The following is a 16,913-nucleotide window of genomic DNA, read 5'->3' on the forward strand; positions in this document are numbered from 1 at the left end:
AAATAAACAAACAAATCCAAAATGTGTAGAAATCTACAGGGAGGCGAAGTAAACGATGTTACACGGGGACACGGTCACCTCCCTCAGGGTGATGGACCCAAGGCCTGGAGAGGTCCCTACATGTCACACGTCCTGCAGAAGGGACGGGGTGAGAAGCAGGCTGTGTGACCTTCCATCAGCGCGCACAGCCTCCGCCCCGGGCTCCCCTCCCTCCTCAGCCGCCACACTGGATCCGCCAGCCCCGCGCGTGTCGGTGGGTCCGAAGGCACCAGATCACGCAAACGTCCCCTTCAGGATGTAACGGCAAACCCTTGCGACCAAAGAGAAGAGAAAGGTAAGAGGGTCCGCCCCAGGGAAGGCCGCGGCGGTGGGCAGGGCGCACGCGGGGCGACCCCGAGGGAGAGGTCCGCAGCCGGGGGGCGCTCGGGGGCGGCCGACGGGAGGCCCGAGCCGAGCCCCGAGCGGCTCCGAGGGGCGTCCGAGGGGCTGCGCCGGGGCAGGCAGGGGGGCCCGCGGGCCGGCACGGGGTCTGGCCAATCCCAGACACGAGGGGTGGGGTCTCCCCGGGACCCGCTCGCGGGGCGTCTCCGCTGGGGCGGGGCGGGGCGGCCCCGCAGGAGCCCGGGAGCGACAGCGAGACGTGGGCCGGGCCGGGCAGGGCAGGGCCGGGCCGCGGGGCGGCCGGGGCGGGTCTTACCTCGGGCTCCGCCGCGGTGGCCGCCACGGCCCCCTCCTCTTCGCCAGGAGCCGCCCCCGCCCGCGGCCGCGAGGTCAGGCCGCCCGCGACGGCGGAGGCTCGAGCCGCCGAGGGTCGCCGGGTTCCGGAGGGTGGGCCCAGCAGCCTCAGGGGCCGGGACGGCAGCCGCCGCGCATCCCCCGCCCTGTCAGAGAGACTCCGCCCGGCCCGGGCAGGCGCATCCCCCGCCGCACCCCGCCCGGAGAGCACGCGTCGGGCCGCCGCCTCAGCCGCCTCAGCCGCCGCCGCCTCTCTCAGTCCTTGCGGCGCTCGGCTGCCACCGCCAACCGCCGCCGCGTCCCCGGTCCGCTCGGGCCCGCGCGCCCCCGACCCCGCGCACGCGGCCCCGCCCCGCGCGACTCGGCTGCAGACGAGCAGGCGCGCGCGCACTCACCTCCCACGCCCCCTCCCGCCCGCCCGAGCCGGCCGCCCGCCGGCCCGGCCCCCGCACGTGACGCCGCCAGAGGGGACCGCAGGCGCCTGCGCGGCCACGCCCCGGGCCCGTCCGTCCGCCCCGGGCGGCCCCGCCCACACGCCTCTTCCTCACCTTACGGCAGAGCTCGGAACCGTGCCTCAGATTCTCCCTCCACTGGAGAGGAATGTCGCAAGGTCGGGGTAGAAAACTCTGGGTTTGCGACTGTAGCTCTCGCTTTCCGGCCAGCACCGAGGTGCCTGAAGGCTGGCTGGGGTGGTGAGGCCCGAGGCAGGTAAGAAGCCGCCTCCCCTCTTCGGTCGGGTCGGCGGTCTGTCCCAGCAGGGAGCCGCTTTCCGGCCCCCCCCGGGGACTTAGCGCTCCGTGTCCCCTTCCCCAGTGGTGGCGCTGGGCTCTCCACCCCGCCCCCTTTAGCCCCCGCCCCTTCGCACACGCCCTCTCCCCCTCGCGTTTCCCCGCCCCCGACCTCCGTTTCCTAGTCTCACTTTTCCATTCATTCCTCGGGCTTCTCCGACTGCCCGCTAGTGCTTTAGGCTCCTGGAAGTCAGGAGCAAATCAAACAGTTTCAGCTCCCTGAAGTGCTGTGTTAGCGTGGGAGACGTTGGGAGAGTCCGCAGTAGTAATAAAGTAAAAATATAACCAAAAAAAAAAAAAAAAGAAGCGTAGGACCCTCTGAACATCCAAGAGGGGCTCCTGATTGGGTGGAAGGACCGGGAGAAACCCTCCCCAGGTGACCGTTGAGTCAGTCCTAACGGGTTAAAAGGCGAGGTGGTGGTGAGCAGCAGCCGGTCGAGAAAGAGGAGAGGAGATGGAAGCAGAATGACGAGTGCAGAAGCATAGGACAGTATTGGCCGTAGGAGTGAAAAGGTAGAGTAGGAATGAAAAGGTAGAGTACGAGTGAAAAGGTAGAGTAGGAATGAAAAGGTAGAGTAGGAATGAAAAGGTAGAGCACGAGTGAAAAGGTAGAGTAGGAGTGAGAAGGTAGAGTAGGATTGAAAAGGCAGAGTACGAGTGAAAAGATAGAGTACCAGTGAAAAGGTAGAGTAGGATTGAAAAGTTAGAGTACTAGTGAAAAGGTAGAGTGAGAAGGTAGAGTAGGATTGAAAAGGTAGAGTAGGAGTGAGAAGGTAGAGTAGGATTGAAAAGGCAGAGTACGAGTGAAAAGTTGGAGTAGGATTGAAAAGGTAGAGTACTAGTGAGAAGGTAGAGTAGGAGTGAGAAGGTAGAGTAGGATTGAAAAGGTAGAGTACTAGTGAAAAGGTAGAGTAGGAGTGAGAAGGTAGAGTAGGATTGAAAAGGTAGAGTACGAGTGAAAAGATAGAGTACCAGTGAAAAGGTAGAGTAGGATTGAAAAGCTAGAGTACTAGTGAAAAGGTAGAGTAGGAGTGAAAAGGTAGAGTAGGATTGAAAAGGTAGAGTACGAGTGAAAAGTTGGAGTAGGATTGAAAAGGTAGAGTAGGAGTGAGAAGGTAGAGTAGGATTGAAAAGGTAGAGTATGAGTGAAAAGATAGAGTAAAAAGAAAAGAAAAGATAGAGTACCAGTGAAAAGGTAGAGTAGGATTGAAAAGTTGAAGTAGGATTGAAAAGGTAGAGTAGGAGTGAGAAGGTAGAGTAGGATTGAAAAGGTAGAGTACAAGTGAAAAGTTGGAGTAGGATTGAAAAGGTAGAGTACTAGTGAAAAGGTAGAGTAGGAGTGAAAAGTTAGAGTACTAGTGAAAAGGTAGAGTAGGATTGAAAAGGTAGAGTAGGAGTGAGAAGGTAGAGTAGGATTGAAAAGGTAGAGTACAGTGAAAAGTTGGAGTAGGATTGAAAAGGTAGAGTAGAAGTGAGAAGGTAGAGTAGGATTGAAAAGGTAGAGTACAAGTGAAAAGGTAGAGTAGGAGTGAGAAGGTAGAGTAGGATTGAAAAGGTAGAGTATGAGTGAGAAGGTAAAGTAGGATATAGTTGGTCAAGGTCATAGGCGTAGATTACCCTTTAAAGAAGCATCATTTTTGAGGATGAGTGAGGAGGGGCGAGGATGTGGGCCGAGACATTGTTCTCTTTAAAGATGGGGAGCCTGGGGATCCCTGGATGGCTCAGCGGTTTAAGTGCAGCCTTCAGCCCAGGGCGTGACCCTGGAGACCTGGGATCGAGTCCCGCGTCGGGCTCCCTGCATGGAGCCTGCTTCTCCCTCTGCCTGTGTCTCTACCTCTCTCTCTCTCTCTCTCTCTCTCTCTCTCACTCTGTGTGTGTGTCTCATTAATAAATAAATAAAATATTTAAAAATAAATAAAGATAGGAAGACTTAGGCGTAAAAGTGTACAATGGAACCCAGAGGTAGACAATTCGTGGAGGAAGGAGACTATAGCATCAAGCGCACTCGTGGAACTCCGCCTTGTGTGCCTGTTAGGATAACCTGAGAAGTTGGTTTGGGGTTTCTTAAAAAATAAAACCAGTGCTGCTGCTCCAATTAAACAAATTCAGGGGTTAGAGCCCAGGCATCAGTATTTTTTAAAGCTCCTGAGATGTGCTGTGGTTTGAGAACATCTAGAGGAAAGGATGGGAGAGAGGGAAGGAAGGATGAAAAGAAGACAGGGAGGGAGGAAGGGAAGTTGGTGACCTTGTCTCTAACATTAAGATGAGAGTCATTCGATGAGAGAGTTGGGGATGGAATGAGAAGCTTGAGCAGAGTGATGGAAGTGTTGGATAACTGCTCTGGGAAATGGGAAAGGCGTCATTTCTGCCTTTGCCTTCAGCAGGTGCCATCCCTCAATCTTAATGATGTCCACCTCAGGGCTCTCCTTCCTTTTCCCTAGCATCCACAGCTAGAGATCCGACCTTTAGTGCTCAATCAAGGGCAACTTTATTTCTGTCCCCGAAAAGAGCCAAGTCAATTTGAGATTCAAAGACTTAATTTTACTCCCCCTAGTATACAGTGCCTTGCCAATTGAGAATCTGTCTTTGTTACTCAGAAATCATTTAAGTTAGGAATGAGATATAAAAACAGTTAAGATATAGCCCTGTTAAGATCTCATACTATTAGGGAAAACAGACCTTTTAAAAGAACAATTCACTTGGCAGGCAGAGAGGTCTCTATAAGGCAAAGCCAAAGCCAGTGCATGGCTACTGTCTATTAACTAGGGCTAATCCAGAAACCTGTCTATCTGCCTCCAGATAAGAGAGAGTTACTGTTGTGTGGTATGACTAGGGCTTAATATGGAGAGTAGGGGTGGGGCAGAGATAAAGATGATAAAGTGGGTGTGAACAGATTATGAGGAGCTTTGAATTCCATGCTAAAGTGTTTAGATTATCTACTATAAGCAATTAATAGGTCTCAAAAAAAAAAAAAAGATGAAAATAAAATAACCTTTTTTTTTTTCCCACCATAAACTTCTTTGGCAGCCTGGACAGTGGACCCTATCTCAGAATGTTTTTAAATGCGTAAAATAAAATACATAGAAACAAAATCAATTTATTTAAAGTTTTAAAAATATTAAAACAATTGTTTGGTGTAGTTATATGTGTGCTTTATGTATTAAATTACATCTGGCAGTAGGTCTAATTATGTGATTTCAAAATACTGATGAGTGTGAATTATATTTTGAGATACCTGTACAACTTCAGTAGTGACATGAAAATGTCATGTTTCTATTGGTGACAAAAACATAGGGACTGCTAATAGTGCTGTGGATTATTGCCTATACTTACTGAAGAAATGCTGAATTTCAGCTAGAGAGTATTAAAAATCAAGATGCAGTTTTTCACGGTCCAAGTTTGTGGCACTTTTAATTCTAGCCACATCCTGGCCCGTGGACCCTAGATTTATAAAAAGGTGACTATGGTTTTGAGCAAGAGCATGACAGATCAGATGTGTGTTTCAGAAGGTCCTGGAAGAGTGTTCACTTCCCAGCCTCCGTGGGAGTAAGGCACTGGCTATTTGATTCTCCTCTTGTACCATAAGGGTAGCAGTCAGTACTGTCACCTAATAATTTGGGCCTGCAAGAGTACTGAGCGTGTGATTATATATGTAGGAGCAGTACTAGAAAATACATTGGAAAAGATACATTGGGGCTCTTTTTCCGGAAATCATTGGATGCCAGGGTGCGATTTGTACTTGATTTGGTAGATAATGGAGAGATGATAAAATTTTGGGAGTAGAATAATGTAACTAGAGTTCTGTTTGAAAAATTAGTCTACCAGTAATGTGTAAATGAGATTGTCAAAGAGAAGGTAGGAGTGAAGAATCTGGACCAATAAATAATTAAATTTTTTTTAACTAAATTTTACTATAAAGTGATCTCTAAAGCATCTGCTAAGTTACTTTTTCCTCAGTATGACTGAGTGGTCTGAAAAAACATAGATTGGATTAAATCACACACCTTTCAACAGAGATGTGCACACCAGTATGGCAGTCAGTTAGCAGTTTACATGGTCTAGAGGCTAACCCATTCTTTTATATTATAAGTGATAAAGTTAGTACTTCTCATAGGCAATGGCTTTACCACATATATAGGTTCCCAGGTGCTGCTAAGGCCTTCCTTGGTTAAATTCATCTACACCTGTAAGTCCTATATTTCAACTTCTTAAGGTCAAGATTGCTCTCTCCTTGTCAATCCCTTAAACCTCTTGGAAGAGTAAAATGCATTAGCAAACAAAAAGGAAGTCCTAAAAGCCCAGATAACCCATCTATTTAGAAACTGATCAGTACCAGAATATGCAAAAGTTACTGTCCAGATTGCAGCAAGTCCCCAACTTGTGTGCATTTTTAAACATATTCTAAAAACTATGGGGTGCAAGTATTACCCAAATAAGTAATGTAAACTTAACTTTCAGAATCAATTTATCTGAAAGACTACCTTCTTCAGCATGACTAGACTATATTGATTTTGTCCATCTTTAGGAGACCATTTGGGTAGTGATATGGTTCAGTACAGACTGAGAATAAAATTTATATATAGAGGTTGAGTTTCATCTGTCTCCTTTTTAAGGGAATGGGGAGATGGGTCTATCTGCAGCAAGAATACTTGTCATTTATGAAGCTTTTTAAGAATCTTTAGTACTTAAAAAAATTTTCTGAAATTTCCTTTCTTTGGCTTCTGATTAAATGGCTATCCCTTCCCCACCTTCATGTGTTATAAAAGCACTAGAACATCATCCTCATACTGAAAAAAATTGTCCCAATCACAATTATTATTTTTGAGCATCTAAATTATAGGTTTAAAAACTCAAGGCAAAAAAAAAAAAAACACACACACACACACAACTGGAGGCCTCTTCCCTTATGGCCAATGAATAAAAATACTCAGTGTGGTAGATTCAGTTCCTTCAAAACAATAGCTTGGGGATTTCTGGCCTTGGTTGGCTCTGATTTTCTCACTAGTATTTGTTGTAGCAACTTGGCACTTTACGTTAGCAGCTAAAATAAAAACTTGCTGGAAATGTTTAGCCCTACTTAATAATATGTAATTCAAATTTGGTCAGATAACTCACAAATATTTGTGTTAATTGACATTTAAAGACAAATTGCTAAGACAGAACGTTTTATATGTATAATTGGGTCACTTCAGATCCTGTTTTCCTAATAACACAATACAGTAAAACATAAATGCATTATTTCTTTTATTCATTCCTTAAATATATATTGAGCCCCTACTATGTGCCAAGCATGTTTTTGAAACCCATTAATTAGGAGTTTATAATAACAATTTACCTCTTATGAAAAAGTGATTTACCAGGCTTTGAAATGTATAGGACAAATAAGATTAAAAGATAATAAGTTTTTCATGCTCTTTCAAACTGTGTTTGCATATAACTACTGAACACAGTGGTTATTTTATGAAATCAGGCAGATTATAACTTTATTTTGATCACACTTTATTAGCTTTAATTTGTTAATGCATATGATAAAATAAAAATCTGTCCATTCCTTTATAAATATTATCTTACTCAGACCTCTCCTGAAACCTATTGTCCTCCACACACACACGGTCTTTACAACCCCAGGCATTTCAAATTTTGCAGTTGTATAAAGTCATTTCTCAGAAAATTCTGAGCAAAACACAGCTTAAGGAAAAACTGGTGTTTATATCAGGTTTATAGTAGGAAAAAAAAATTTGGTATAATTACAAATGGAACCTTTGAGTTAAAAATGGTAGATTGAGAATAAAATTATATTCATGGTCAATGACACCTTAGCCATTGATAGCCCCATACCTAGTAATAGCAGTAAATAGAGAATTTTGGTTCTAGAAGAAATCCCAAAAAGTCACCTGATTTAGCTCCCTGACCCAAGGCAGGACCAAATGGAATTTGTGGCAGTAGAGTTAACAAGCGTCATCATCATACCAAGCGCTTTTTCTACTTTGAGAGCTGAATTCCTCTACTTGTAAAATATTGATGTCAGAGGAATATTATTCAAATTTATAAATAATTTATAAAATTGAGAAATCTTCCTATGTTTATAACAATTTTGCGTTTCAAAATGTATTTTACTTCTGTATCTTGTTCAGGAAAAACATTTGTTAAAGTTTCTCCAAAGTTTCTCCAGTTTGTCAAGCACTAAAGAAAACAGGGATGATTAAAATCTGATAATCTCTGCCCTCAAGAGGGATATATAAATCTGCCCTCAAGAGGGATATATAAATCTTGATGGTAATTTTTACATTCCACTTTATACAAATCTTTAGATGGTTTAGGCTAGCATTAAAAGGAAACGTTTAATAGGGGAAAATTGAAACCAAAAAAAAAAGTTTGAACTTCCTTCCTGAAAATATTTCTGCTTATGCTGCCATGAAAAGCACATTTGGTCTTGGATTTTATTCTTTTTGTGAAATCACAAATGGAATCATACATTAGAAGTTAGACATAATCTAATTTTAGTAAACAGATTAATTTTACATCTTTGTGTTTGAAAGTTTATAGGAGAAAGATTAGACTTTCTCTGGTTTTTTTTTTCCAAGGGACAGAAGTAAGACCACTGAGTTGAAGAAACAGGCATATTTTAGGTCAATGTAAGAGTGGGAGGCGCACATCTTTTTTTTTTTTTCCTGAATGGAAATAGCTGTATTTACTGGTTATGTGCTCATTATAAAAAGAGAGTGAAAAAATAAAACAGTGTTAAAAGGTAGAAGGAAAAAAATTAAGTATTAATTATCTTTTAAAACAATATTTAAACTGAATGGCTATCATTCTTGATTATTTTTGTGTATATTTTTCTGGTACAAATTTTTATATAAACTTCCTTTTTGTAGCATATCATGAACGTCTATGTCAATAAATTTGTATCTACAACTTTACTGTTTAATGGCTGACAATATCATTGTTTGGAAACTTGTTATTTAAATTTACCAGTCCTCTTTTGAACTTTCAGATTCTTTTTTTTTTTTCAGTTATAAACATTCCAGTGATGAATATTCTTGTTAAATTTTTGTATACATCCTTAATGTTTCCCTGAAGATAAATTTCTGAAAGTGTAATACCTACATGTAGACATTTCTTAAGAATTGGAATGTAATGGTAAATTACCCTTCAAAAAGCTTGCATTTGTTTATACTGCTCTAAACAATGAGAATGCGTATTTTCCCATGGTCTCACAGCAATGCTAGTTATTATCAATTTTCCTCATCTTTGCTGATTCGATAGGTAAAAAATGAAATCTTGATTTAACTTGATTTCCTTTGATTACTAGTAAAGTGTTGAGTAACTTTTCATGTGTTTATTGGCCAGTCACATAAGTGTATTAAGCCCCACTTTCTTCTAATATTTTTGTTTTCTTTCTTAACATTTAAATTTTGTTCCACCTAAAGTATAATTTGATATAAGATATGAGTTAGGGGCAGCCTGGGTGGCTCAGCGGTTTAGCCCCGCCTTCAGTCCAGGCATGAGCCTGGAGACGCAGGATCAAGTCCTGAGTCCGGCTCCCTGCATGGAGCCTGCTTCTCTCTCTGCCTGTGTCTCTGCCTCTCTGTTTCTGTGTCTCTCATGAATAAATAAATAAAATCTTAAAAAATATATATATGAGTTAGAGCTCTAACTTCCTTCTTTTATCAAATGTTTAACAGTTTGTCTCAATACCATTTATTCAATAATTCAGCAAGCATATCCCAAACTTCTCTGCATAGATGATAAGGTGTCAATAGATACTCTGTTTAACAAAAAAAAAAAAGTGTCTCATGGTCAAATGAGTTTGGGAAAAAATCAGAACAAGAAAAATTACACTTCTTTATTGCAGAACATCTAGCCTCTAACATGCTTGTATGCCTTATGACTCTCTAATAAGGAGTTTTAGTATGCAGCATTTCCCTAACTTAACCATATAACCTTATTTTTTTCTTTCAAGAAATACTTCTGAGGGGATCCCTGGGTGGCTCAGCGGTTTAGCGCCTGCCTTTGGCCCACGGTGCAATCCTGGAGTCCCGGGATCGAGTCCCACGTCGGGCTCCCGGCATGGAGCCTGCTTCTCCCTCCTCCTGTGTGTCTGCCTCTCTCTCTCTCTCTCTCTCTATGTCTATCATAAATAAATAAATCTTAAAAAAAAAAAAAAGAAAAGAAATACTTCTGAAATCTGTGGAACTGTGCTGTCCAAAATAGTAGCGAATAGCCACATGTAGATATTTAAATTTAAGTTTAAATTAATTAAAATTAAATATTCAGTTCTACCATCACACTGGCCACATTTCAAGTGCTCAGTAGCTACATGTGGCAGATAACTACTGTATTGGACTTTGCCAGTAAGGAACATTTCCATAATCACCAAAAGTACTGTTAGCACTCCTTTAGAACATAGTTCATTGGAACAAACATGTAACCTACTGTTTTTTTCCTAATGAACCAGCAGCTTCTTCCCTTACTTATATCAGCAGGTAATCAGGTTGACTCCTATTGAATTGTAAATTTTCTCTTTAAGGTAGTTTTTATTACCTTCTATGGAATTACCTTATTTTTTATAACAAATACTCAAGTAACATACATTTTAAGGATTTTAATATTAATATGAAAAAGTAGTCTCCTTTTGTTAAAATTAAGCCTTTGTTTAGGAAGTGTTCTATACTGTGATTTCAGTATTAGTTTCATTTAGCTACAGAAGTTGGAAGATACATAAACTGTAATTGCAGGGCTTGTGTATACTGACAACACATTAACATCATTGCTAACACTCTGAGGTTGAGAGAACAATTTTCTCTGGAGTTAGCATTCACTCTTATGCCAAAGGTAGAGCACAGAGTCATGCACTTGCTAGATCTGTCCTTTATAATTTTGTGGCTTTATAAAAAAGATAACATGCTTTATTTTCAAGAAATTTCTAAGTCTCATTATACCACCCCAAATAATAGGGAGTAGGGAAGAAACTCCTTTTGAGAACTTGTTGTATGTCAGATGATATGTTGACTGTTTTCACTCATGTTTTTATTTTGTGTAACAACCCTGTAAGGCAGGTGTTTTTATTACCTCATTTTACAAATGAGGAAAATGAGGCCTAGCAAAAGAATAAATAGCTTGGCCAGAGTCACATAGATAGTAAATGGCAAAATCAGAGCCTGGACTTTTCAAAGCCTCCTAACCCCAAAACCTAGAACTATATAATTTGTAGGACTTTACAAACAAGACTGTGAGGAGCTTATTGTCTCCCTAGGTTCCAATCTTCCTTACCACCCACCAAGACCAAGTACATAGGTCTTATGTCTGAAGGAATTTATTATTAACAGAGGAGAACAGACAAAACACAAAACCAAAGCAGAACTGGGAATGTTACAGACAACACAAACATCTTAAGAGGCCTTATTTATCTTGTTTTCCCTAATCTGTATGTTCTGACTCCTTTTTGTTTCAGTCATCTGACAAACATCTGTACCTTAGCTATGCCAAACACAGTGCTTACTATATAGAAAGGAAATATCCCTAGGATGGTTCTAGATGGTTCTTGGTTCTTTTGATAGGTCCCTTTCTGTCTCCGTTTTCTCTACCCCATTGATAATGGGATCTTCATCCCTGAGTCACCCCAACTAAAACCCACAGACCATTTCCTAATTCTTCTCTATCTGCTGTTCTCTGATCACTTACCTAACTGAATCTCAGTCTAAAGTACCTTTTCCTCCTTGCCTCCCCATTTCTACTACCATTTCCCCTGATTTAGGTCATTTCTTCCTATACCTTTACTTTCTTTTTTTTTTTTTTTTTTACCTTTACTTTCAATAAAAATCTACTTGATCTCTTCTTCCAACTTCTCTCCCTACCAATTAATCCTATACACCCTGGTTGAATTAGTAAACTTCCTAAAGCACCAGCCTTGCCATAACAGCTTCCCTTTGCCTCAGTATAAATTCCAAACTCTTTCACCTGGACTTCAGTCTGTTACCATTTAGCTTCTAATAATCATCTTCTAACCCTCACCTGTACCCTTATTCTTTATTTCTAGCCAGACTGGACCTCCCTTCTAAAGGCATTTCCCTTCCTCTCTCTCACCTTTTTTTTTTTTTTTTTTAAGATTTTATTTATTTGTTTGATAGCACACAAGCAGGGGGAGCAGTGGCAGTGAGAGGGAAAAACAGGCTCCCCACTGAGCAGGGAGCCAGACACAGGGCTCCATCCCAGGACCCTGTGATCTATGACCCAAGCCAAAGGCAGATGCCCAACAGCCTGAGCCACCCAGGTTCCCCTGGAAATACTACTTTATATCTTTTAAAATTTTAGTTAACAATGTTTCTTCATTTTATATTGACAAATACTCTATGATATGATAAAGGTGATGTATTAATATTCTCACTTTACAGAAGAGAATACTGAGGCCTAAAGAAATTAAGTGGCTTATCTATGATTACATGGCCAGTGAGTAACAGAACTGAGTCTAGAATTCAAATCTTCAAGGATGCCTGGGTAGCTTAGTAGTTGAGCATCTGCCTTTGGCTCAGATCGTGATCCTGGGGTCCTGGTATCGAGTCCCACATTGGGCTCCCTGCATGGAGCCTGCTTCTCCCTCTGCCTGTGTCTCTGCCTCTCCCTGTGTCTCTCATGAATAAATAAATAAAAGCTTTTAAAAAAATAATAAATAATACTCAAGTTTTCAGATGTGAAGTTTAGAGTATTTCTTGGCTAACGGTGGTTTGGCCAAAGGCTAGTTTAGTTTCATTTGCTTTAGAATTGGTGGAGTTAAACCATTGCAATCATGCAATCATTCCATCCTTGGAATAGAGCTAGATCCTTGATCGACCCATTGTCTGTGTTTTGGGTATTTTCAAAATCAAAGCACTAAAACTTTTCTGAAGGAAATATTGGCTACTTCGGTCACTCCCTCCAAGATAGGGACCTCCTGTCTGTAGTTGGGTTGGCTGTTAAGATGTGGGTCTGATTTCAGCTGACAGCATAGAGAGTAGGTCTCCCAAGTATTTGCCAGGAAGTACAATCTGGCACTCGCCATTATGTAGTATTCATTAAAAACATGGGGGAAAGATTGAGGGAGACTTGCCTGATGCACAAGCACTTCCCTTTTCATATTCATTTACTCTTAAGTGAGATCAGCAAGCTGAGTAACTAGCCTCCATAGACTTGGCTTTTACTAGATTGCTGTTTACTCATTTACCATCAGGCTAGATGTGAGGGATCATTATTAAAAACAATCCTCTGAAACTGCTTCATCTATTATAAAAATATGTGGGACATTATTCATTATGATATACTGTGTCTTTTATGAAAATTTCTTTAAAGAAAACTGTCTAACCTTAATACAAAGAATGCTTTTACCTTTCCTGAGCAGTCACTTTGTTTTTACCTTATGGACATTGTGAATGTTTAACTTAACGCTCTCTGGTTAGCTGCCAAAAAGCTTACAGCCAAATTTGTGGCCCACCCATAGCAAATGTGCTCTATGCCTCGTTAACTTTGTTCCTGGCCCTCGTTTATGTCTCTGCTGAAGTTATTCTCTCTTCTTAAGAAAATCTTAACTCATGCCATCTTTTTTATATATCTATGTTAATATGTATATTTTTTTCTCATCAACAGTCTTACATTGTTTCTGAAGTAGTTCAGATTTACAATATACTGTATGCACATAAAACCATCTTTGGTGCTTCTTAGTTACCTCATTTACTTTAGGCTTTTTTTCTTGAGGGGTATATTTATTTTTTGTATAGGTTTTGCAGGGTTTTGAGTATAGGAAAATGGTTGTGCCACAAAATTTTATTATTTTACTAGTGTAATCAAGTGGTAGTTTACTTGGTCTAATGGCCAGAATTGATTAAATTGATTATTCTAGCCCAGTCTTTCATAGAAATGGTATTATTCTTACAATATGCTTTGTTTTCTACTCTCTACCTGCATGTGACTGTTTATTGCTTTGTGATTTTTAGTGATGATGTAATGCTGTCAGGTAATGAATAGCTGTTAACTCTCTAAGGCTCAAATATGTTACCTTTCACATTTACCAGACTTCTTTTCTTTGTTATAAGCACCTTACCTTGGGTGGTCATGAGTGTATTAATCTTACTATATAATTTATCTTGTTCTCTAAATTAATCATGCTTTTGTTTGGACAAGATAATATGAATAGATACTCGTTTCCAAACCTCATTTCCTTTCATTGGTACGGAGTACTATCTAAATTTTCTGATCATATTACTAATATCAATTAATAATATAAATACTAATAGTACAACATTTTATTTTGTTTTAATACCTTCAAGTAAAACTAATTGGCCTTTCCTACAACTCACTGAGGCATGCAAAACAGACACATACTCTTCTTACAGAAAACAAAAGCAAGGACAAAATCATTTAAATTCTTTGATAGAACTGGGGCTGCATCCAGGTCTCTTGATTCCTGTGCCTAACTACCTTTCAATTTACAAAAGATTTTCTAACTTTGATTATAAACATTTCATAGTCTTTATCTTACCACTTGAGGTTAAAAATGGGAAATGGCCTAGGACATATTACATCACTCATGCTCACAGCTGGGCAGAACAGGGCATGATTTTCATTTGTGTTACTCTCTCAATTTTCTGTTCTCAAAATTGTGGTTCTTTTTAACTACAACTCTAATCACTGTCACTTTCTATTGTGGAATGAGGAAGCAATATTTTTATCTTATCTCTTGAAAATTAATGTTGAAATGGGAACTATTTCCTTTGTTAATGAGCAACGTTTTTCTTTACAATCTTTGAAAATTCACTTTACTGTAAAATAATTTGCCACTATTATCATGCATATTCACTAAATGGCCAGATAATATGGTTAATGCTAAGAAGTTTGGTAAATGTTTGTTACAATTTTAACCAAACTCTGTATTTAAAGAGGAAATTAAAAATTCATGCTTACTGTTTTAGCATGAAAATTTTCCAAAGTTTTATTCTAACTAATTACTAACATACAGCACATTAGTTAGGGTCTCTTGAATGTTTACTCTTAGTCAGGGATTGTTGGTGAACACTTTACAATTATATTTAATCTTTACCAAAACTCTGTAAAAGTAACTCCTATTTATTACTCCCATTTTATAGCCAGGTATCATATTCAACAGTAAATATTATCTTCTGCCTCTCCTTCAGCTTCTGGAATTTCTGATTAGCCCTGGTCGGTACAAGATGGACCCTGTAGTCTTAAGTTACATGGACAGTCTACTGCGGCAATCAGATGTCTCACTGTTGGATCCTCCAAGCTGGCTCAATGACCATATTATTGGATTTGCCTTTGAATACTTTGCCAATAGTCAGTTTCATGACTGCTCTGACCACGTCTGCTTCATCAGCCCCGAAGTTACCCAGTTCATCAAGTGCACTAGCAACCAAACAGAGATTGCCATGTTCCTTGAACCTCTGGACCTCCCCAACAAGAGAGTTGTATTTTTAGCCATCAATGATAATTCCAATGAGGCAGCTGGGGGAACCCATTGGAGTTTGTTGGTTTATATCCAAGACAAAAATAGCTTTTTTCATTACGATTCCCATAGCAGAAGCAACTCAGTCCATGCAAAGCAGGTAGCAGAGAAACTGGAAGCTTTCTTAGGCAGAAAAGGAGACAAACTAGCCTTTGTTGAAGAGAAAGCCCCTGCTCAACAAAACAGCTATGACTGTGGGATGTATGTGATTTGTAACACTGAGGCCTTGTGTCAGAACTTCTTTAGGCAACAGCCAGAATCACTATTGCAGCTACTCACTCCTACATACATCACAAAGAAAAGAGGAGAATGGAAAGATCTCATTGCCAGACTTGCCAAAAATTAGCTATCAAAGTATATCTATGACTTTTGAAGTCTTCTCTTTCTGCCCATCCCCATTTATTGGATGGCTGCAGTCTCAGTGCCTGAAAGAAGATGCCTAGTAGAGGGAAGCTTAGTGTTCTTATTTTTCCCTGAAGAATGTCATTATCCAAATGGAAAGTTTCACTTTAACCCTAACGTGAGAGGAGTGTGCTCTGTGAAAATGTCTTGAAGTTATGCATCAAAACCTTAAAACTACGCTATCTTAACGTTTAATTAATTCCCTTTTTGTCTCCCTTATCCACATTGCCTTATTCCAAAGGAAAAGCAGCGATCTTTAAAGAAATCAAGTATATGTGAAATCTAGAGGAACGCAAGAAGAACATTACAGAAGAAGCAAAAACTTACTGCACAGCCTACAGCCTACATATTTAAAGAGATCAACTGGCTAGAAGCAGGTCAAGATCTAATCTAATTCAAGATCTAAATATTAGAATCAATTACTCATTTCTGCGACATCTCTTCCATTCACCATGCTTTCCTGGCTATCTTTGTAATCTTTGCAGATCCTTGATAAAGATGATCTTCCCCCATCTGATTCCTGGACTGCTTTAAGAAAAGGGGAATCTTGAGTAACTTCATTAAAATAAATGGCTGTTGGACCTTTTAATTTGCTCAGTAAATGGGTCGGCTTACTGCTCTGCATTGATAACAGCTTTTCTTAACCTCCTCTGTTAGCAACGCACACACTCCTTCCTTGTATCCAAAGTTTTGTGGTTTTAAAACTTGTAGCTGATAACTTTCCAAGGTTACCTGTATTGCTAATAAATATTACTGCTTTCTGATAGTCATAGTTTTTCCTTTCCTTTCTATCCATAATCTGGCAAAATTGTTTCCAGTTATGTCATGGTGATGTCAGGATTATTATTGTAGCTAAAACTTGCAAGCTAAAAGTTGGTTTGTTTTTGCAATTATAAAGCAGAAAAAGTGACCTTTCTCAACCCTTCCACTTAATTCAAAATGCAGACGATGTTGTTTTTTAAATACGGAACCAAGAATAAAAAGAAATGCTATCCCTCCTAAATCATTGTTGTGTTTTTTTCTGAGTTTCAAATAATTAACAACCAGATGATATGCTGGGTACACACATTAATTCTACTCCTAACAAAAATTAGATTGCAATGTATATGAGACTTGAAAACCAAAGATTAGTTTCAGCTGCAAAATTTATTTCGCCTCCCTCCCCAGCCTACCTTTGCCCCCAGCCCTCATGGCCCAAAATAACCTCACCACTCAGTAACCGCAAAGGCAGTAACTCAGTTCCTTTTCGTCAGGGAGGGAAAACACAGTGTAAGTAATACAGGTTACATAGCAGGCGGAGTGAACTAGAGTTAAAACTGAAAGTCTGAGAAAGCTACAAAAAGTTTCCATTTCAAGTCCGTATGTTTTAGATACAGAAGAGACCTAATGAAAACGGGAGCAGGAAAAAGAAAAGATTAGGAACTGGCATTCAAACATAGAGGTGAAATAGGGAGGGGAGGACAGCAAGAGGAGTGACATAGATTGCTGAGGCCATG

The 16,913-nt window shown here is 40.5% G+C and overlaps 1 protein-coding gene across 3 annotated transcripts; it reads left to right on the forward strand.

The window, feature by feature from the left end:
* Positions 1-223: 223 nt before the first annotated feature.
* Positions 224-16,420, forward strand: SENP8 (SUMO peptidase family member, NEDD8 specific). 3 transcript variants are annotated; one of them, XM_026017244.1, is made up of 2 exons: positions 224-334; positions 14,687-16,420. In XM_026017244.1, the coding sequence occupies exon 2, from the start codon at positions 14,723-14,725 to the stop codon at positions 15,359-15,361; it is 639 nt and encodes a 212-aa protein (XP_025873029.1). In that variant the 5' UTR covers positions 224-334; positions 14,687-14,722; the 3' UTR covers positions 15,362-16,420. The 3 variants fall into 3 exon arrangements, with proteins under 3 accessions (XP_025873029.1, XP_025872960.1, XP_025872876.1); XM_026017175.2 differs by lacking the exon at positions 224-334 and adding an exon at positions 1,297-1,443 and having other exon boundaries at positions 14,639-16,420; XM_026017091.2 differs by lacking the exon at positions 224-334 and adding an exon at positions 1,297-1,443.
* The last annotated feature ends 493 nt before the right edge of the window (positions 16,421-16,913 follow it).

The sequence above is a fragment of the Vulpes vulpes genome, chromosome 15, assembly GCF_048418805.1.
Source record: "Vulpes vulpes isolate BD-2025 chromosome 15, VulVul3, whole genome shotgun sequence".
In the NCBI taxonomy this organism is placed as follows: Eukaryota; Metazoa; Chordata; class Mammalia; order Carnivora; family Canidae; genus Vulpes; species Vulpes vulpes.

Coding starts and splice junctions, on each gene's coding strand:
- SENP8 (XM_026017244.1), top strand. CDS start 14,723: ATGGACCCTGTAGTCTTAAGTTACATGGACAGTCTACTGCGGCAATCA.